The sequence below is a fragment of the Tachysurus fulvidraco genome, chromosome 1 (assembly GCF_022655615.1).
Source record: "Tachysurus fulvidraco isolate hzauxx_2018 chromosome 1, HZAU_PFXX_2.0, whole genome shotgun sequence".
In the NCBI taxonomy this organism is placed as follows: Eukaryota; Metazoa; Chordata; class Actinopteri; order Siluriformes; family Bagridae; genus Tachysurus; species Tachysurus fulvidraco.
This window is the reverse complement of record NC_062518.1, coordinates 38,602,904-38,624,133: the sequence shown is the minus strand read 5'-3', so window position 1 is coordinate 38,624,133 and position 21,230 is coordinate 38,602,904. Positions and strand designations below refer to the sequence as shown.

At 37.5% G+C, this 21,230-nt stretch overlaps 2 protein-coding genes and 2 long non-coding RNA genes across 4 annotated transcripts; 3 read left to right on the top strand and 1 right to left on the bottom strand.

The window, feature by feature from the left end:
• The first annotated feature begins 6 nt into the window (after nucleotides 1–6).
• On the top strand, nucleotides 7–4,566 carry LOC113663183 (E3 ubiquitin-protein ligase TRIM39-like). The gene is made up of 6 exons (XM_027178383.2): nucleotides 7–56; nucleotides 169–195; nucleotides 528–554; nucleotides 832–858; nucleotides 2,839–2,865; nucleotides 3,105–4,566. The coding sequence occupies exons 5-6, from the start codon at nucleotides 2,853–2,855 to the stop codon at nucleotides 3,581–3,583; spliced, it is 492 nt and encodes a 163-aa protein (XP_027034184.2). The 5' UTR covers nucleotides 7–56; nucleotides 169–195; nucleotides 528–554; nucleotides 832–858; nucleotides 2,839–2,852; the 3' UTR covers nucleotides 3,584–4,566.
• A 2,125-nt stretch (nucleotides 4,567–6,691) lies between these two features.
• Nucleotides 6,692–12,583, top strand: LOC113640614 (E3 ubiquitin-protein ligase TRIM39-like). Its single transcript, XM_047816019.1, has 7 exons — nucleotides 6,692–6,811; nucleotides 8,230–8,786; nucleotides 9,023–9,118; nucleotides 9,289–9,456; nucleotides 9,553–9,703; nucleotides 10,100–10,192; nucleotides 10,326–12,583. Exons 2-7 carry the CDS (start codon nucleotides 8,232–8,234, stop codon nucleotides 10,994–10,996), a joined length of 1,734 nt encoding a protein of 577 aa, XP_047671975.1. The 5' UTR covers nucleotides 6,692–6,811; nucleotides 8,230–8,231; the 3' UTR covers nucleotides 10,997–12,583.
• Nucleotides 12,584–12,702: 119 nt separating this feature from the next.
• LOC113663135 lies at nucleotides 12,703–14,278 on the bottom strand. The gene is made up of 5 exons (XR_007143546.1): nucleotides 13,687–14,278; nucleotides 13,475–13,582; nucleotides 13,196–13,324; nucleotides 12,973–13,100; nucleotides 12,703–12,883 (listed from the first exon to the last, which is right to left on the bottom strand). It is a non-coding gene; the product is annotated as an uncharacterized LOC113663135 (long non-coding RNA).
• A 2,188-nt stretch (nucleotides 14,279–16,466) lies between these two features.
• LOC125145218 lies at nucleotides 16,467–17,892 on the top strand. Its single transcript, XR_007143551.1, has 3 exons — nucleotides 16,467–16,831; nucleotides 16,917–16,988; nucleotides 17,839–17,892. It is a non-coding gene; the product is annotated as an uncharacterized LOC125145218 (long non-coding RNA).
• Nucleotides 17,893–21,230: the final 3,338 nt, after the last annotated feature.

The window sequence follows — 21,230 nt, the reverse complement described above, 5'->3', positions numbered from 1 at the left end:
AAAAATAATTATTATTTTTCTGTTTTTAGCAATTCAGAGAACACTGGAAAAGCAAGGTAAAATTTCATGAACCTAACAAAACACAAAAAGACCCCAGGTACATTGTTTAACACTCTGAAAGGATAATATTGTGTTTTTATATTAACAGTTTTGTTTTATTTGTTTCAGAAATACAAAGGAAAAAAATAGAGACTGGTAACTATGGAATCTGCCTAATTTTTTGAACTGACATTCCAAATCATTATAAAAGTGAGAGTCTAAATATAAAATGAACTCTCCATAAATATAAATCATGTCTAGAAATATTAAATAATCATAAATTTCATTTTCAGTTTTGAGAAAGAAAATGGTAAATTACTGATAAATGTATTATTCACAATTAATTATGAGCAATTAGCTTTCACAGCATTGTGCCTTCTACAGTCAGAACACATACTGTATGTGATTCTCAAATTTATATCAATTATTTACAAATTTTCTTCTGATTTTAAAATGATGAAATATTTTATTATCATTTCTGTTTCCAGATTTGGAAATACTAAAACAATGTTCAGGTGAGGGTGGCTTTTTTTTTTTTTTTACATTATTCAGGACATAAAACTTCTAACTAATAATATTTATAGATTAATAGTTTTAATAAAGAATATGGTTAAATTAATTTGCAGAAACCACATATTATTATCATCAGGCATTACTCTAATGCACTGAAAACAAAAATCAAAACCTTTTGATTTTTTACTTTTTGAAAAAAATTTAAACATTTTAATAAAAATATCTATATTTTGATTTGTTTAATATCTGATTCTCATATTGTATTGTTTCTTTCTTCAGAGATTCAGACGAAACTGCTAGCATATGGTGAGTTTTTCTAAGCACAAAGTTTGTGCTTATAAATTTGTAGAATTCTATAATTGTATACATTTTCAGGTATAATAGAGTGATGGCCCAGTATGTAACGTTACCACCTCACAGCTACAGGGTTCCTAGTTGGAGCCTGAGCTCAGCTTATAGTTTTTCTCTGTATGTGTAAGTTTCATTTGGCTTCTCCAGTTTTCTCCAAACTTTCAAGAGCATGCTGCTAGGAATATTGGCTACAGTAAATTGCCCCAGGTGTGCATGACTCTGTGAATGTGGACATTTGTGTATGTTCTGTTCTGTTTGTATTCAAGCATCACACCTGATGTTCGGAGGGTAGGATTCAGATCCAGCAACAGCCCTGACTAGGATCCACTGGTTATTAGAAATGAGCTAATTAATTTGGTCATGATAGTGGCTGGATAATGCAGATAGCTTGAGATAGCTTGAAAGTTTGTGAAATGTTTTTAATAACCATTTAAATATTGCAAACCTGAAACAATTTCATGTTAAAAAGTAAAAATTCTATAAAAAAAAAAGTGAAAAAAAAATCAACGATTTAATCATCCTTTAATAAAAGGATTCTTGATATTTGTAATTCTTTATATTTGGCCTAAATTTCTTTTTATCATTTTCAGTTAGATTGTCAATCAAGTACAGTCACAGTTACTGGGCCAGAGTACAGAGTCCAGGCTTCTGTATGCATGCTTAGATTTCCATAACTCAATTTCTTGCCTCACATTTAGGAGAATTTCCCATGACTGTTAATCATAACTAGCAATATTGATTCAACAAGCTGTGCATGTTTGGGCAAAAATAAAACCTCTCAATATCATGCATATTAATACAAGTAAAACTGAAAGTGTGATAACTGATATTTGCTTATAATAATATCTTTGTGTAGAGCCATATATAAAAATACTATAATAAATCTTAAATGTCATTTGTTTGAGATGTGTTCTGTTCTGAGTCCTGTGTTATGTTTGTGTTTTAAGCTTTTAATTGCTTTATGTCAGTATGGCACAGCACTGTATAGTGCCAGTTATGGACTGTTCACCTACATTGAGATTGACAAATGCAATAACAGATTATTTGAATCTATGTCACTGTATACAGGGTCATATGCAGCAACATATAGTTCTGCAATGTTCTTTTTTTGTGTGTAATGCAGTTCTAAAAATGTTTCATTTTCTCTCACCACTTTCTGGAGACACTTGATCTACTCCACCATGTTGAACATTTTAAGCTTCCTCATATTATTAGGTTTGCACATGTTTTGCAGAATTTCTGTTTAGGTTTGCAGAGGTTTGACTTATGTCTTCTATTAAGGCCACAGTGTTGAGTTGTCCAATGCAAAACACATATTTTAAATAACTCATTAGTTCATTTGGAGATAGGTTTGGCTCATCGTCTTTTTAAAATCTTTATCTATGGAGAAAGTATGAAACCCAGCCAGGTTTAGAATGAGGTTTTCTTGGGATTCTTGATCCCATCAGTCCTCAAAAAAGCCCTAAATCACCAGCCACAATACCATCACAGGATCGTATTAGGCAATTGTTTTTTTATATACAAATCCAATTTGTTACCAAATATTTATAGTGTGATTTGTCCAAAACACATGATGCTGAATTTTAAGAATAGAACTAGAAAGTATTTATTGTTATCTGGACAATAAAAAAAATTGGAGAAAGTGGGACAATGTTTGGTGAAGTTCAGGTACTTTGGTGTGTGCATGTGTGTGCATGCATGCATGTGTATGTGTATGTGTGTGTACGTGTGCGTGTGCGTGTTTGTGTGCATCTGTAAACGTGTATATTCTATTGATTGGTTGAAAAGGAAGTTGGAATGCTTATTCTCTGCAATATGGTAAGGTTACATTTAATACATTTAGATATGTTAAGTTAGTCATCTTAGTCTAATTTCACTTGAAACTTTTACCACTAAAGTATTAAACTTGACTAAAACTTCTGTTTCTGTTTTAAGAGTTTGAAAAGAAAATGAAGTATACAGGTAAGCCTTTTTGAACTTTATATCAAAGGGACCAGGAAATCAAGGAGAAGTAAGGAAAGAAATAAAACTATTTGTGTGCATATATAGAGTGACCCAAAAATAGTGCTGTAATGTATAAAATATATGAACAAATTAATACCCCCCACCATTTTTTAAAGAACAATTGTCACTAGTCATATATTTTAGCATAGAAAAGCATGTTGATTTATATGATCTACATCACATTCCCTATCTTTCAGTGGATGTGACCCTGGATCCTGACACAGCTCATCCCAAACTTATCCTGTCTGAAGATGGAAAACAAGTGACACATGAAGACAAGTGTCAGGATCTTAATGATACACCAGAGAGATTTGATTACAGCCCCTGTGTTCTGGGCCATCAGAGTTTCTCCTCAGGGAGATTTTATTATAAGGTGCAGGTCAGCGGAAAAACTAGGTGGGATCTTGGAGTAGCCACACAGTCCATTAACAGGAAGGGGAAGATTACATTGAATCCTCAGAATGGATTCTGGGCTGTAGTACTGAGGAATGAGAATCAGTATCAGGCTTGTGCTGGTCCTGCTGTTCCCCTCACACTGAGAGAGAAGGTGGAGGTTGTGGGGGTGTTTGTGGATTATGAGGAGGGTCTGGTTTCCTTTTACGATGTGAAGTCCAGCTCTCATATCTACTCTTTCACTGGTCAGACTTTCACTGAGAAACTTTATCCATTTTTTTAGCCCATGTAATAACAAAAAAGGCCTAAATTCATCTCCACTGATTATCATGTGACCTGCACTTGAACTGAGCAATTTAGGCGTAAAGGGAGTTGCTCATGAGGCAAATTGTGCTAGCTTGGTGCTGCAGAGATTTTAAAGTAGCCTATATCCAGTGAGGTTTTTTTTTTTTTTGCCCTGATCGCTCTCTTTGACACAGGAAAAAGAACAGAAGTTTAGATTTTGTTGTCTTTGTTTTAATCTTTATTAAATTCATCTTTTTGTTTTTATTAATCTGTGAATACTTCTCTGTGTGTGATCTATGTGTGTGATTTTCACTACCACTTGACTGTATTTCCAGTCTTTTTAATATTTTTATTAACTTAATGAACAAAACCTATGACCAATGGGGTGGAGAATTCATTGTTCAGAACACTAGCAACAGGTGTTGACCAACAGCGAACATTTCTGAAAAATCAAAATAAGAAAACATACAACTGGATTCACATTAATGTTTTAAATACTGTGTAATATGTAATAGCATTAAGGAAATGTATAGAATATGTAGCTTGATGCTTTACATTTTAATTATTTTATTACATCAGCTGTATGTGACAGTTATACTGCTCATGGTTTTATTAAATAAACTTAATTTGTTGTAATGAACACTATAATGATTTTTCCTGGGAACTTGTCATATGGAAGGAGTGGGGGTACATTTTTAGATGAACAACAATTGGTCAGTGCATTGGTCAAAATTGGTTGATTGAACAGCAATCCAACCAATCACAATGAAGCTGTGTGTAATGACAGGTCGTGAGACGGAGAATCCATTTGCACGCTTTTTAATTCAAGCTCGAGGTGCAACAGGCTTAGGTCAGAATCAGCAAATACAGTATCGAAGGTGAGGCAAAAATCAGAAACGGTAATACAGGCAGGAGGCAGACAATCATAGAACGGAGCGACAGACAGACAGACAGACAGACAGACAGACAGACAGACAGACAGACAGACAGACAGACAGACAGACAGACAGACAGACAGACAGACAGACAGACAGACAGACAGACAGACAGACAGAGGCCAATCGAGACTTCGCAGAGAAAGGGAGCTCAAGTTCATCCTTTATAGGAAGCAGGTGATTGAAAGCAGGTGGTGGTGATAATCATGACAGGAGCGGTGGTTTGTGGGAGATGTAGTGCGGAAGCTGCTAGAACTCGGGCGAAGGTTCCCTCTGGTGGCGGTTGGGAGACGAGGCAGGTGCTTCATTCATAACACTGTGAGGACCCCAGAACAAAGACTTAAATTTTACATGACGTTTTAAGGGTGTAAACTCGACTAAATAAAAATAAGAACCTGAAAAGAAGTTATGACAATGTAAAATTGTATTATGTCCTGTTATTGAAATAAATATTGATAGTGTCTGAGTTAGGGTTGCCACCTTCAATACAGAAAAATAAGGGACGCCAGCGGGGGCCACACCCCTCGGGGCCACGATGACCACAGTCCCGATGGCGTGCCAGTGGTGGTATATCATAACTTAAGACATGTATTCATAAAAATATTAAGATTGATACCAATGGACATTATAATAAGATATCTGCTATTGAAATCATTGTGAACAGATGCACTCAGTCTCTCACTATCACAACTTAAGTGGTCATATTGAATACACAGCTATGACAATAATAAAAATATACGCCAAAAAAGTGTGACTGAGAACACAAAAATAAGCTTTTGGAGGAACTTGTGAGATGTGAACTATATTTTATTAACTTATTATTAAATTAACAGATCCATAACTTGCAAACTTGCAAAATATCTTCCATGAACATCATGATCATAATAACATCAGTGGATGTATATCAGTGTATCAGTGAATATCAGCGGACCAGAAGTAGTAGTGTGCAGTATTGGAGCATGTCAGGTATCTGGAGATGCCATCGTTTCATATGGATTTTCTGTCACTCTGACTCTGTCAAAAGAACCGGCGAGGCGGCGTCCCGCCCTCCTCTGACTCTGATTGGCCGTGATTCTCGGCCCGTAACAGTAAAACAAACCAATCAAACCAACGATGGCAAACGAGTATCAGGGGCAGAATAGGACGCGTCTCCACACAATGCGAGTGGGGTGATTTGCATGGGATGCTGTATAATGTAGACCTACGTAAAATACGTGACAAATCGCGTCCCGTATTGATTTGATACGGGACGCGTCATTTTGCCTGTAAATACGGGACGATTCCGTATTTCACGGGACGGGTGGTAACCCTAGTCTGAGGATGTGGTTGGTGCAAAGTCTTCTAGCTAATTTAGTTGATTTGTAGGAAAACTTGATCAATGAATTTCCATCACGTATCAAACACATGTATAGCTTTTCTCTAGCTGTGTACACGATTAGAAACATTTTCTTATTTTATCCTGGCTTGCCTCTGCCTTTTGTTTCACAGCACCCTTTAGCCAGCATATGCGCTTATGCAGATCTAGGATTAAAGTCAAGAAACATTTTTCTGCACTTTGTGTTTGATTGATTATTTCTCCAGTACTTTTCTTCCTGATTCTAACCTGAGAAATTCTATTAGACAGACAGACAGACAGAAAGACAGACAGATAGATAGATAGATAGATAGATAGATAGATAGATAGATAGATAGATAGATAGATAGATAGATAGATAGATAGATAGATATTTCATGTGGCATAAAAATTGCTAAAAAAAAAGAAAGAAAGAAAGAAAGAAAGAAAGAAAGAAAGAAAATAAAAATATATAGTAAGAGTACTTTCCTAAAGATTAAACCTAAAGAAAAATCAAATTACACAAAACTTTTAAAAGATTATTAATTTTCTTTGTTAAATATTATTCTTCAAACATATGGCCATTCCACTGTACAAGTCCCTACTAAATCATTAATATGATAATGTTTATAGTATTTTGTTCATTTCATCCTGTGATCTGATTTGCAGCCTGAACTATATTCAGGACTGCCTTCACAGAAAATTGATTAACAGCCTCTGAACAATCCGTTTCAAGAGTTTATCAGCATTTAGATACATATACTGTATGTGTAGCTTTATTGATTACAAATATGGTTCCCTATTCCCAGAATAGGGAAACATAAAGATATGTTGTTCTGTTTTTAAAGAAACAAATGTGAAACTGGTCTGATTTGTAAACAACTCTGTTTGGTTTCTTCACCTAAACGTTTGTTTCAGTGCAGAAATTTTAGGATCGCAAGCAAACAAATACACTGAGGTAAGTGATGGAAAAGGGGAGAATTACAAAAGTATGCTACTCTTTTGTACTGTTTGATGGATGAAATATTTCAACACATATGTCAAGTAAGCTAGGTTATAAGGACATAAATCACAAATTGAGAAAAGTAGGTAAAATTTCATTAAAAGGGCTGTTTGTGTGACAGGGCTGTTTGTGTGAACTGATCATTGTACATTGGCTGTAAGCTGCCCACCCACTAAAGATAGCAATCATACAGGTATTTTCTGTTATATTTTGCTAAAATAAAAAAATTCTAACTTTGTGTGGGACAGCAAGACTTAAATTGCCCTCTGTTGTCACCTGCCCGGATTCAAGGTCAGGTTTATTCTGGAAAATTTGGAGACAGTTAACTGCATAATAATTACATAGAGAAATTTAGTCATGTGGAGTAATTCTACATATTTCAATAATTTGTATAAGTTATGGTAACTCTAGGTATACTGGGCCTCCTTCCTGTATGCAGGTGTACTGTATGAATGCATTTTTCCCTTCAGTGCTTGCCATAATTGTTTGAGTGCACATTGTGTACTTGAGTGTTGTGGCTGATGATGTTTGACACAATAAAACTATCAATTTCTTATTTTCCTATAATTACGTGTTTAGTCTCGGTTACAGTATGTTTGATTGTGTATCATTTGTCAGGTTAATGGTGAAGGAACAGAAGAATTGTTTTTCTTTTGAGCAGGCTTTTTTCATAGCCAAAGTACTCTTTAAATGTTAAATAAAGTTCACGAACCCCTCCAAAAATGTGTATTGCAACTATTCAAATGTTTTACCTGTGATTTAATACTTTGGATATTTATTGCAGCTCTTGACATTTTATTTTATGAAATTTAAGCTACTCTAATAGAACATGTTAAGTGAGATTGGTACTAAATGTGGCACTAATTTGGTACTAAATTGGCTTTTTTAACAAATGCAGTCCTTTTGATAATAAAAATAAATAGTAATAATATATATTATATAATAATAATAATAATAATAATAATAATAATAATAATAATAATAATAATAACAATAATTGAGGTAGAAGTAAAGAAAAACTAATTGGCAAAGCTTCATACATGATGTCATGCACGTGAAACAGGTTAGATCCAAATGCTGGTTTATTAGGCAATAGACAGAACAGAATAATAGGCTCAGAATGCAGACAGTGCTAACAATACTTCGCCCCATCAGAGAGTTCCGAGTGAGCTTAAATAGACCAGGTGATTACAAACAGGAAACAGGTGTGCTGACTCGGTTGTGCAATGAATTGTGGGAAATAGAGTCCTGATGATAAAGTGCAGCAAATCCTCTGCAGGCCAGCAGAGGGAGCCCTCTTGGCGCTCATAACACATGATAAGGATTACACAAATATACTGTCTAATGTTCTTTCTGTTTTTCTATCTTTCCAGTCATGGCTTCCTACAGCAGTCTCCTGTCTGAAGATCAGCTGCTGTGTTCGATCTGTCTGGATGTGTTCACTGATCCAGTCACCACTCCATGTGGACACAACTTCTGTAACAGCTGCCTTACACAGTACTGGGACAAGAGTCAAAATTGTCACTGTGCAGTATGTAAAGAGAAATTCACCAAGAGACCTGAACTGAAGATTAATACAACACTGAGAGATGTTGCAGATCACTTCAAGAAGAAAAGTGGTTCTGACAAACCTGAGGTTCTTTGTGATGCCTGCAGTGGAGAGAATCTGAAGGCCCTGAAATCCTGTCTGGATTGTTGTGCTAGTCTGTGTAAAACTCATTTAGAGTTTCATAATAATATGCCCAAACATAAGAATCACAAACTAATAAACCCTGTGGAGAACCTGGAGGACTACATATGCCAGAAACATGAGAGAGCTCTGGAGCTGTTCTGTAGAGATGATCAGACGTGTGTGTGTCAGTTCTGTACTGAAGGAGACCACAAGAATCACAACACTGTTCCTATAGAGGAGGCAAATGATGAATTGAAGGTGATATTTTTAATGCTCAGTTACTGTATTACTATTTAAGATATTGTCATGGGGGGGGGACACCCTTCTTTCCTGGCTATATAATGGAACCTGATATGTTTCTTTGTTGTCACCTGAGGGTTTTTGTTTGGAAAGGACTACACACTTGTTATTTAGTCCCTGATAAACAAGAAAAATATAGGACTATTCATTTGGGCTGAACACTAAAATGTCTATACAATTATTTCTATTTACAGGCTTGCTTGATGAAAACACAAACAGAAGTACAACAAATGATCCAGAATAGGTTAGAGAAGACTGAAGAGATTGAGCGTTCGCTGATGCTCAGCAAAGTGGGTCTTCAAAACCTTTTTTTGTTTGTGTTTATGCCTAACTTATTATATTGAGAAATCTGCTGCTAGAGAAAATAGTTATTCAACATGATCTCTTTCAGTAGAAAAGCACAAAGGAAGAGATTTCACAAGGTACTGAAGTCTTCACTGCTCTGATTCACTCCATTTAGAGAAGTCAGGCTGAGATGCTGGAGATGATGGAGGAGAAGCAGAAAGCAGCAGATAGGCAGGCTGAAGGACTCATTAAAGAGCTGAAGCAGGAAATCAGTGTGCTAAAGAGGAGAGCCACTGAGCTGGAGCAGCTCTCACACACTGAGGAGCATCTCCACCTCCAACAGGTCAGTGTTCCTCTCTCTGCTCACTGACAATGCAGAACATCACAGAACAACACTCACCATGCTGAGGGATTTCTCCTCTCTCCTGCTCTACTGTAGGTTTACTCCTCCATGTGCAGCCCTCCACACACCAAGAACTGGACTGGGATCAGTATTAAAACTTATCTGAGTAGGAAGACTCTGAGAAAATCTCTGACTGATCTTCGCAAAGAGCTCAACAATGAAATGGATAAAGAAAAGCAAAAATTAAGTAAGTTAATACTGTTGATGTAAGTTTTTTAAAGTAATAATAATTCCTGTCAATTTGAGCCAATCTGGCCCTTTTCCTCTAATCTCTCTTTTCATCAGATCATTTCCACCAACAGAACTGTAACTCATTCTGTCTATTTTGTTTTTTGGGTAAACATTCTGGGTAAACAAGAACTGTGGTGAGTGAATATCTCAGGAGATCAGCAGCATCTGGTACCAAACAGCTAACTCACAAAGTCACAGAGTTTACCTTTTCTCTTTATTCTGATGTTTAATTTAAACATTAACCTACACTCATGATCTGTATTTACATGATGGATTGCACTGCTGTCACATAATTGGCTGATTAGATCCAGAAATGTTCAGATGTTAACTGAGACTTTTGTGATAATTGCAGATTTACACAGGATACTGCTGTTTCTTTGCCTACTGCTACTAGTGCCTTTCCTCATATCAGCGACTAAAGCATTCTGGATTCGGGTTTATGCAGGTATTTAATTACATGGAGAGATTTATGTACATACTGTATTAGCTAAACTATTAGAAGTACACTGTGGATCATTTTCATGCCTTATATAAGTCTGTAACATATTTGTATCAGTATCTGTGTTTATAATTTACAGTGGATGTAACACTGGATCCTGATACAGCATATCCGTATCTCATCTTGTCTGAAGACGGAAAACAAGTGAGGATCGGACAACACTCATGGAAAATTGTCCCATACAGCCAAAAAAGATTTATTTACGATCCACATGTTTTAGCAAAACAGGGTTTTAACTCTGGGAGATTTTATTATGAGGTGCAGGTCAGGGGGAAAACTGAGTGGGATTTAGGAGTAGCCAGAATGTCTATTAGCAGGCACTGGGAGTTTTTTCCGAAGCACAATGATAGGACCTGGGCTATGATTAAAAGGAATGGCAAGGATTACCAGGCTTGTGCTGGCTCATGTGTCGGCCTGCCTCGGGAAGAGGAAGTGGAGGTGGTGGGTGTGTTTGTGGATTATGAGGAGGGTTTGGTCTCCTTTTATGATGCTAAGGCCAGGTCTCTTATCTACTCTATAACTGGTCAGTCTTTCACTGAGAAACTCTATCCATTCTTCAGTCCAGGTTTAAATTTCCACTATGAAAACTCAGCACCAATGATCATCTCTGAAGTAAATGAGTACTTGATTTTACTGAGACAAATTTTCTCCAATGCAACAAAATGGCAATGGCTTCAAAGCACGTGTTTGTTTGGATTTGTGTTAATAACTCTTTTTTTCCGCCTGTTCAGAAGCATGTGGAAGCTGTAGATAACAAAGGTTAACAGTTTCTCTCTCTCGCTGCATTGAAAAATTGATTGCAGTGCCTGTGCTGGAATCTGCTAGTACCAGAGAAGTGTATTTGGGGGAAAAACTCATTTTTACAAACAGTGTGTTAAAGGATTTTCTACAGATAACTAGCAGTATAGTGCTTTTGGAAAGAATTTACTTATTATTTGGGCCTTTTATTTTTACAGAAAGCAGCCAATTAGTTTTGTACCAGTTAGTAAACAGATATATGTGTCTTTGATATGCAGCAGGATCACAATAATGTTAGTCCATTTATGAATTCATAACCATGAGAGAGAGAGAGTTTATTATACATATGTGAAAAAGAACAGTTTCTGTCAGTCCTTCATGTCAATAGCCAGATATTTTCAAAAATGTGTAGTTTAATAAAACTACAAACTAATGTTTTGAAAGAAACAAGAGCTCAGAGCAGGATAATCAAACACAGAATGTTGCAGTTACTTTATACCATCAACTCATGTTTCAGGCCCAATTATCCCAATTATAAAATACATCACAATCCTCTGTAACTGATAATATATTCTACCTGCTTATTCCATTTACCTGCCAACTACATAAACTTTAAACTGGACTGACTTGCTGCATTTTGTGTATTCAGGCCCAACCCTTGATAAGATGTTTTCATACCTGTAGTGATGGATCTCAGGGGCGCCCCCAAGGGGCCACCCCAAGTATGAATTTGAATTTGAATGCATAATGAAAATAGTTCACAATAGTTCATGAAGCGAAAAACAAATAAATAAATAAAATGAAGCACACACTGCAGCCACCAAAATGTCATATTGTTACATCAACCAGAAACAAAACTAAAGACGTATAACACACACTACAGTGATTTTTTTTTTTTTTTTTTTTTTTTGGTGCCAACTGAATATTTGCTGTGGCCTCCTCTGGCCTCCCCTATTAAAAGTTTCTAGGGGCACCACAGATAAATATGTGTGTGCATATATATTACTACTAAAAGCTAAAACTCCTTTACTCCAAAGGTCTGTTTCACACCTCAAACTCTGATGGTGTCCTGTAAGTCTGACTAGTAGCAAAAAAAAAGAGGACACAAGAGCATTTTCCTCTCTAATTCCACAATTGCAGAAGTATATAGGAGACTACTGATATAAACTGGTAATGCTTTAAAGGTGTCCTGGTTACATAAATTACATGTTTAAGGTCATAGAGTAGTCAGCATTCCTGTAAGACAAAAAATTGTTGATTTACTTCTTTTCATCCTTTTACTTACTTCTTTTCTTTATTTCCATTCTTTATTAAATTACTATTTTTGTGATTTCTATTTATTTACTTTTTCGGTAGTTGTAGTTGTAGTTAGTTCTGTTAATTTGGGGGAAGAAATCATTTACTCAATTTTTAAATCACATTTTAATATACATTTGCAGTCAGTAAACAGATCTTTTGCATCTGTGCAAAGTTTGGAAATGATGTGTACTGTCCTGCTCATGTCAACTTTATTTTTTCTGTAAATTAGTTTGAGTTATTAGCTTGAATGTATTTAAATCATATCAATAAAAGGCAATGCATAAAGAGATTGTCCAAAAATGTCTACTGTATATCACTTAATTAACTAAATCTTGGACTTAAATATCTTGGATATTTTCAGAATAAAATAGAAAATTTACAGCTGTGTAAGGAGCAGATCTCTGAGAAGCATTGAGCTACACCTGCAGTGGTGAATGTACGAGGGCATGCACTCGGAGCCTGGATGGGCCACATTTCCTATAGACTGTCTTGAGCAAGCCCATGAAAAAGAGCACAGCACTGACACCCACCACTGTCTTTACTCTCATCTCTGAAAAGGGAAAAGCGGTGTCAAACCTCAGGCCAGTGAGAGACTGATCCCTGCAGATAAAATGATCATTTATATAGATAGAACTATAGGTATGTAGAGAAAATAAATTTAGGCCTGTTTTCGTGTGAACACTACTGACCTGGTTGGGGCTGCAGTGACTAGCAGAAGTGAGGGCAAGGGCTTGTGTAGTAAAGTGGGAGGAACTATATCATAGTAATGACATAATCGTTTGTCAGGGCAGAAAACTTCACCCCGATATCCAAACACCTTAAGACAAAACATACAAGAGCATAAGAATGAAAGGAAACATTGAGCTTGAAAAAAAGAGGCTTCCACTTCTGATAAAGATTCCATGAATATACCTGGATGCTCTTCCCAGGTGGACAGTCCAGCCAATCAGAACCCATCACCTGAATCTAGTACCTGTTCCTTTCAGTGCACCTGTGCCTGTAACAACGGCCTGATAAAGAGGCGTTGAAGGAGAAATTATCCTATAAAATGAATTAAATAAATTCAATTTAATGTAAGATACTAGTCTTAAATGTTGAAGTCACTTTAAAAAGACGAAAAAACAACCATGTCTGCTTTGCTTCCTAAAATAACACCGATAAATTTGCACAAAGGAACCTATGCCTTTCTACCTCTCTGATAATGTTTGAGAGAAAACAACGGCTGTCTGAGTGAAAAATCTCTCCAGTCCACACCTCTGGTCCACTTCCTGTCTCATTCTCTTCTTTCCAGCATTCACTCTAGAGGATTAAATGACAAAAAGGAAAACAGGGCAAGAGTCAAGAGTAAAATAAAATAGTGCTTTGAAAATGGTATCAAGGACAAAGAGGGTTAGAAGACTTACACCATTGGCTAAAGGCTTATAAATTCTACAGCCTTCCAGATAATCATCACTCTGGCACACCCCCTTGTGGAGGTGAAGATAATGACAACCAAATCCACTGGCAGCACAAGAAAGTTGTTACATATCCATCAATTATATACATGTATATGTATATGCGATTACAGTGTGATTAAATAACTTAAACTCAGCCCAGCTATAGGAAAGTCCCAGCAGGAATTTCTATATAAACAGATACAGTAAGTTAGAATAGTAAAAGTACCTGCCAGTACAGAAGAAGGATGAGGAACGCTTACAGGTGGAAACAGACCCAAAGAAAGTTCCTTCATCTACAAACCAAGCAAGATTTTGAAGTCATCTTTTTTACTTACATATATAAAGTGCTATTAAATGTTCACAATGTTAGCTAATTGCTAGATCTAGGAGAGGCTTGAGAGAGGGTTACATATGTTTCTTTTAATACACATAAAGCCACCCTATCTGCTGCTCATAAAACATCACAGGGAAGTTAAATGTAGTTATGGGAGACACTGTAAACACTATTCCAGCACATGGTGTACAAAATAGAACAATGACTAAAGATATTCATCACTGGAAAGTATTGTTCAGTCAGAGACAGACACAGTCTTCTGTGATATGCCAGATGGGCAACTATTACTAAACTCAAAAGCATGTTCTTTATTCTTACCCATATATTAAACATTGGACATAAAAAGACCTCATATTTGGCTTGTGGTTGCTGTATAACTCCCAAATGTAAATACCCACAAAATAAATCTGACAGAATCACATTGTCCTCATAGTGAATGAGCCCAGTGACAAAAGTATAAAATAAAATATCTAAAAATAAAATATAAAATTCTGCTAATGTCCAGGTGCTTATAGATTTAATGCCTTATCATTTATTCTGTTTAATGCCCATAGGAAATACTCAGCCAGTCTTACTCTCTCCACCAAAGCAAGGTCTGGGCTTGGCTAAGATTGACCGAGTACCAGCCCGTGTCCTGGAAAACAGAGAGAGTGATCACATCGATCCAGACCAAAGTCGGTTCTGCTAACATGGCTGTCATAATGGAGCCCTGTAGAACCCGAGCCTCCCAGTGTGAGGAAAAACCATGAGAATCAGCATCCTGAGAGAGAAAGAGAGAGAGAGAGAGAGAGAGAGAGAGAGAGAGAGAGAGAGAGAGAGAGAGAGAGAGATTTCACAACAATGAGAAGTTTTAAGTTGCCTTTTTCAATATACTGTCTTAGTCAATATTTTAGCTTAAATGATATGTTAGTATGTCTACCTGATTTTCTAATGGAGCTCCTAGTTCGGTGTGTGTGCTGTTGAGGTGTGTTTGTAGAGCTTTATTCACATTAGGAGTGTAGAGCCTCATCTGTCCTGACTCATCAGTGTAAATCACCTGACCATGAGAGGAGTCCATGCCCACTACACAACACCAAAACACTAATACTGTTACACCACAGCATTCACTACTGCACAGTAGTAACAGTAACTACTAAAATACATTTACTAAATAATATTCACTGGCTTAATAATCAATATTTTAACACTTGCTCTGGGATGAGAGGGAGCGGCCTTTCCACTTGCTGAAGAGTTCTTTACTGAAACCCAGCACATGGAACAACTCATGGATCACGGTCTGTTAAACAATGATAAGCCAAACATTACACATATTCCTCATTTTTTCTGTGTCATTTATATCACACAGATTCACATACACAGCTACCTGCACCATGTGTTCATGACTGAATCGCTCCATGCTGAGTGGCTCCCTGCAGATGACCAAAACACCAGCCACCGGTCGCCCCACTGAGTCGCTCTGACAATTTGCTGAATAGGCCAGCAGGCTAGACTAAAGACATATAACATGTTGATGTAATCACAACTCACAGTTTACAAAATTTGACATAGAGTACCATATTTTGTAGTTTTTTATCATTTGTTATCCCTAATTCCCTGGCGGTCCAGTGGCACAGTGGCAGGATCCCACAGTCTCACTGCAGGGGTTAACCCAATCCTGGATAAAATGGGAAGGTTGCCTCGGGAAAAACATCTAAAGTAAAAGAAAAAAATCCTGATCCCCCAGAGATAAATACACTTCAAGACACAGGGTTCTTGTCTATACCTGTGCTCACCCCTACTTTCAGCCCACTGACCTGAGCTCCTAATATTCTCATTATAAACAATACAGATTTTAGGACCAAAATGACCAGCTGTTAAACCACCAGTAGTCATTAGGATTAACAATAGATCATCTTTTACAGGGTGCTAAGGGATAGAGTACATCCCTAAGCACATTATATCGACACTTTTATTCTATTAAAATACACCTTCAACATTACACAAAGAAAGATTAGACTGGTCACAAACCCCGGGCTGGCAGCAGCAGTGGGGAGGAGTGGGCTTAGAACACCTAAATATGGGTCTTGCGTACCTAATGAAATTTCTTTTTTTTTTTATTTCAGTCAAAGGCTAATAAAGTTCTTTCTTAGTAATTTGAATTATGACCCATTCCAACTAATATTAGCTAATTACCCAAAGTGTGCTGCAGGTAATATATTCTCAATTCTCATCAGCTCATTTAATCATTCCAAGTAACACACACAACCAATTCTGCAGTGCTCTGTTCTGAAGAATGCATGCTTCTGTTTCACATGTTGGTCATATGCCACTAGTGACGAGAAGGATGTTGTATCCGTGTGGTTTTAACAACTGGAAAGTGGACGTGAAAGGGGGAAGTTACAGAAGCATGCATTCAGCTACAGTTATGTGCAGAAACAACAAGGGAAACCTTCAACTGTATGCTGGTGGCTAAAATACAGCTTGAAAAATAAAACAATAAATCTATGCTTTTATGTCAAGAGCATCCATGGTGTAGTTACAGTAGGTTTATGTGATGTATTATTTGTACCAGCCCACACTAAAATAATTAGATGAAGTGTTTCCTGAATAAGTAGGTCTTCAACTGCCGTTTGAAAATAGCTAGTGACTCAGCTGTCTGAAGTCACCACCTTTTTCCTCTTTGGGCATTCATTTTGATGTGTAAGAGATTTCTCAAATGAATCCCCCTTCATCTTCTCAGGACACTCTGATAAACTGACTGTACTGTATTCCATCGTCTCCCATCACTGAGAAGATACAGTAAGTACTTTTTCCAAATTGTTTGTGCACACTGTGAGAATTTGTGAGAATTCTGAGTCTTTTCTTTTTCTTTTTTTTTTTATAGAAATGGTTTTCCCACTCTCACTTCATCTCCTGGTCGAAAAGAGGGAATTTTTGCACTCTTTTGGGCAGCCTGGTATGCCTTAATTCTCTCTTGCTTGGCTTTAACCTACTCCCTAATGCAGAATCTTGTGAGATCTGTGCAGGAAGGTGTTTTGTGTGCACTTGTTTCCATCTCATCATTTCAAAAGGAGTTTTTGTTAATAGTAACATGTATTGTTCTGTATATATGTAGAAATGCAGTAAATTCCTATTTCTATGTCTTGTGCAGCTGCACAAATATATGTATGCAGTTCTTGAGGAATCTGTTGGAAGGTTCGACATCTCATTGTCCTTCAAGAAATATGGGAACATTGAAGAGCAAAATTGCCTGCTGTTGTCAATGACAATGTATTCAGTGTTGCCTTGATTAGCAAACACTGTGGTTATAAATGTCAGTAACGTATCACTGATGACAGATGAGGTGAAAGCCACCTCATGGCCATTTACTGTAGAAGTAAAGTAGTGTAATGGCATAACGACCATGTATCATGACTATGTGTCATGCACAGCAGTCTCGAACGGTCCCATGAGATCAGCATTGTCATTGATGCAGTGTCAATTCGGTGTCAATAATGTCACTGATCTTAGATACACTTTAGGCTTTAGGATTTGATGAAGCAGGGGGCCATTCTGAATATCTCTCTGTTAAAATAAACTCAGTTGAATCCAATTACTTTCAAAGTCACCCTTTTGTCATTTTATTTCTTCATTGGGTCTGGATTTTGTACCCCTCTGTTTTCTGACAGGGACTGATAGACATTTGAGTGAATTTAATGAGCTTTTTTATTTCAGTGCAAGTTAATATTATTTTGCTTGTGTCATTATTGAGTGGTAAAGCGTCTCAAAATGTTTGGTTTAATTTCACACATACATTATTTACACAGGTCTGTGAATGATGCAGTCAATATGGGACTGCATTATGTTCTGCAGCATCTGGACAGACCAGGGACTTATGTGAGGATCCTGTTTGTGGACTTCAGCTCTGCTTTCAACACCATCATCCCATCACTCCTCCAGCCCAAATTAACCCAGCTCTCCGTGCCTCCTCTGTCTGTCAGTGATCACCAGCTTTCTGACAGACAGGCAGCAGCTAGTGTGACTGGGGAAACTCAAATCCAGCACCCTTATTATGAGCACTGGTCCCCCCCAGGGCTGTGTTCTCTCCCCACTGCTCTTCTCCCTGTACACAAATGACTGCACCTCAAATGACCCCTCTGTCAAGCTCCTGAAGTTTGCAGATAACACTACACTGATCTGCCTCATCCAGGACGGTGACGAGTCTGCCTACAGACTGGAGGTCGAAACAGTGGAGATGATAGTGGACTTCAGGAGAAACCCCCCTGCTCTCCCCCCACTTACCATCGCATTGTCACCAGCAGAGGCTGTACTTCCTTTGCCAGCTGAGAAAGTTCAACCTGCCACAGGATCCGCTAAAACAGTTCTAAACTGCAATCATTGAATCCATCCACTGCACCTCAATTACTGTTTGTTCAGCTCAGCTACCAAATGTGACCTCAGGAGACTACAGGGGGTAGTCCAGACTGCTGAGCGAATCATTGGCACAACTTGCAAATTTGGACTATGTATACTTCAATTGCACATTGCACATCTGTACATTCAATTTGTCTATACCGTTTACTTCAGTTGCACATTTCACAATTGCACATTTGTACATACAAATTGCCTATATTTGTATATGTATATTTTAATTGCACATTTCAAACCTGTAAATGTGTACATACAATTTTGCCTATATAGTATACGTCATTCTGTTACACTGTGGAGCTTCTGTCACTAAAACAAATTCCTCGCATGTGAAAACATGCCTGGCAATAAAGCTCTTTCTGATTTCTGATTCTGATTCATACATATACATATTCATACATATCTGATAGTATATAGTAATTCATACACTGTATTTCTACTAGCAGAAGAATATAGAGTATGTATGATGTAGCATGACATAAGCCAGATGTTCAATAGGACTAAATTTGTTGTTAACTGTCATAAGGTTCAGCCTCACTGCTGGTTAAATTATTACATTTACAACTGCTGTACAACAAAGTCTCTCTTCTTTGTTCATCATGAAATTTCTTTTTTCTGCATGCTGTAATTCAGAGTATCAAACTTGGATTAGTCAGTTTAATGAGGAAGTGGGACATAAAGGGGATTAATCATTTCATTGTAGCATTGTAGACTTTGGCCAGGTGCGTTTTGTTTGTGTTCCTTTGTCACCTGTCTGCCCCGCCTTTGTCTGCTCCTCGTGGCACTATTTAACTGTGCCACGTTGCCTTGTGCAGCACGGAATCTACTGTTGTTTTGTCCCGTTGTCCTGTCTCTAGTCCATGTTATGTTTTGTGTCTTTTTGTTATTAAACAAAATTTCATACAAAATGAAAATTAAAGTGTTGACTTAGACATAGAAGCTTCCAACGTCATCTTTCGATACTCTGTCTATCAGGGAAAATGCTTTGGTGTGTGACTCTTATTGTCAGCTTTATCAAATCTCGATCAGGTACGAAAATTCTGTGTGTGTGCGTGTGTGTGTGTGTGTGTGTGTGTATGGAGTGACAATATTAAAAATGATACTGTTTGCTTGAAGGCACAATGTATGTCACATTTCAAGTGAAAAAACAGTCAATTTGCAGTTGAATTTCCTGTCTTTCAAGTTACAACCCTGACATATTTTAATCTCAGTAGAAATTTACTATTTGCTATTTAACTTCCTTGGGCATCACATTCAGAGCCTGACAAAACTTAAATGTGATCGCAATTCCCTTTGCATTTGAGTTTCCAACATCTGCACGGGGGGTGGGGGTGTGTGTGTGTTTATATTATGTGGCGTCATTCACGTTCAAGCGCCTCGTGGTCAGTGAACTGGACAATAACAAAAAAGTTAACAACAAAATCTAAATGTTTGTTCTCTAAAAAAACTTGATTAGCTGCACTGTAAGGGGTGGAAGTATAACCTTTCTGGATTGTAACCAGTTCTCTACATTTCTTCAAAAGGGTTGTAGAAATGCACGCAGAAAGAAAGGTCTAAACTTTCAATATTAGTTTCACAATTTTACACAATTTATAATATATTAATAAAGAATTATTCACCTCAAGATTGAATTTTAGTCTTAAAAACTTAAAAAACTTAAAAAACTTCTGGGATAAATCTCATTTAAGTTAACTTTCTTAGTGGGAGAGAGTGTAGCCAAACAGCATAGGATAGTGGTCTGTAGGATGACTCTGAAGGTCTGTAAGAAAACCAAGTGGTGGAAGCTGAAAAAGGAGGAATGTTTTGAGGAATTTAGACAGACGTTGAGGTAGGCTCTGGGTGGTCAGGCAGTGCTGCCAGATGACTGGGAAACTACAGCAGAAGTGATCAGGGAGACAGGGAGAAAGGTGCTGGGTGTGTTATCTGGAAGGAGGAAAGAAGATAAGGAGACTTGGTGGTGAAATGAGGAAGTCCAGGATAGTATCCAGAGGAAGAGATTAGCCAAGAAGAAGTGGGATATGGACAGGACTGAAGAGAATAGACAGGAATACAAGGAGTTACAGCGCAGAGTGTAGAGGGAGGTGTCTAAGGCCAAGCAGAAGGCATATGACGAGTTGTACACTAGGTTAGACACTAGAGAAGGAGAGAAGGACTTGTACAGGTTAGCTAGGCAGAGGGATCGAGATGGGAAGGATGTGCAGCAAGAATTATTAAGGATAGAGATTTAAGGGTGCTCACAGGTGAGGAGAGTGTACAGAGGAGATGGAAGGAATACTTTGAGGAGCTGATGAATGAGGAAAATGAGAAGGAAAAAAGAGTAGAAGGGGTGAACTCTGTGGAACAGAAAGTAGATAAGATTAGAAAGGATGAAGTCAGAAAGGCTTTGAAGAGGATGAAAAGTGGAAAGGCAGTTGGTCCTGATGACATCCCGGTAGAGGTCTGGAAATGTCTAGGAGAGGCAGCAGTGGAATTTTTAAGTAGTTTGTTCAACAGGGTTTTAGAGAGTGAGAGGATGCCTGAGGAATGGAGAAGTGTGTTAGTGCCGATCTTTAAGAATAAGGGCGACGTGCAGAGTTGCAGCAACTATGGGGGATAAAGTTCATGAGCCATACAATGAAGCTGTGGGAAAGATTAGTGGAGGTTAGGTTAAGGAAGGTAGTGGAAATTTGTGAGCAGCAGTATGGCTTCATGCCCAGAAAGAGCACAACGGATGCAATTTTTGCTCTGAGAATTTTGATGGAGTATAGGGATGGTCAGAGGGTGTTGCACTGTGTGTTTGTAGACTTGGAGA

What these genes read in the sequence shown, in the direction of transcription:
- LOC113640614 (XM_047816019.1), top strand. Translation starts at nt 8,232, where the DNA reads ATGGCTTCCTACAGCAGTCTCCTGTCTGAAGATCAGCTGCTGTGTTCG. An exon ending in AGGCAAATGATGAATTGAAG is followed by an intron (nt 8,787 to 9,022) that starts GTGATATTTTTA and finishes TTCTATTTACAG; the next exon opens with GCTTGCTTGATGAAAACACA. An exon ending in AGCATCTCCACCTCCAACAG is followed by an intron (nt 9,457 to 9,552) that starts GTCAGTGTTCCT and finishes GCTCTACTGTAG; the next exon opens with GTTTACTCCTCCATGTGCAG.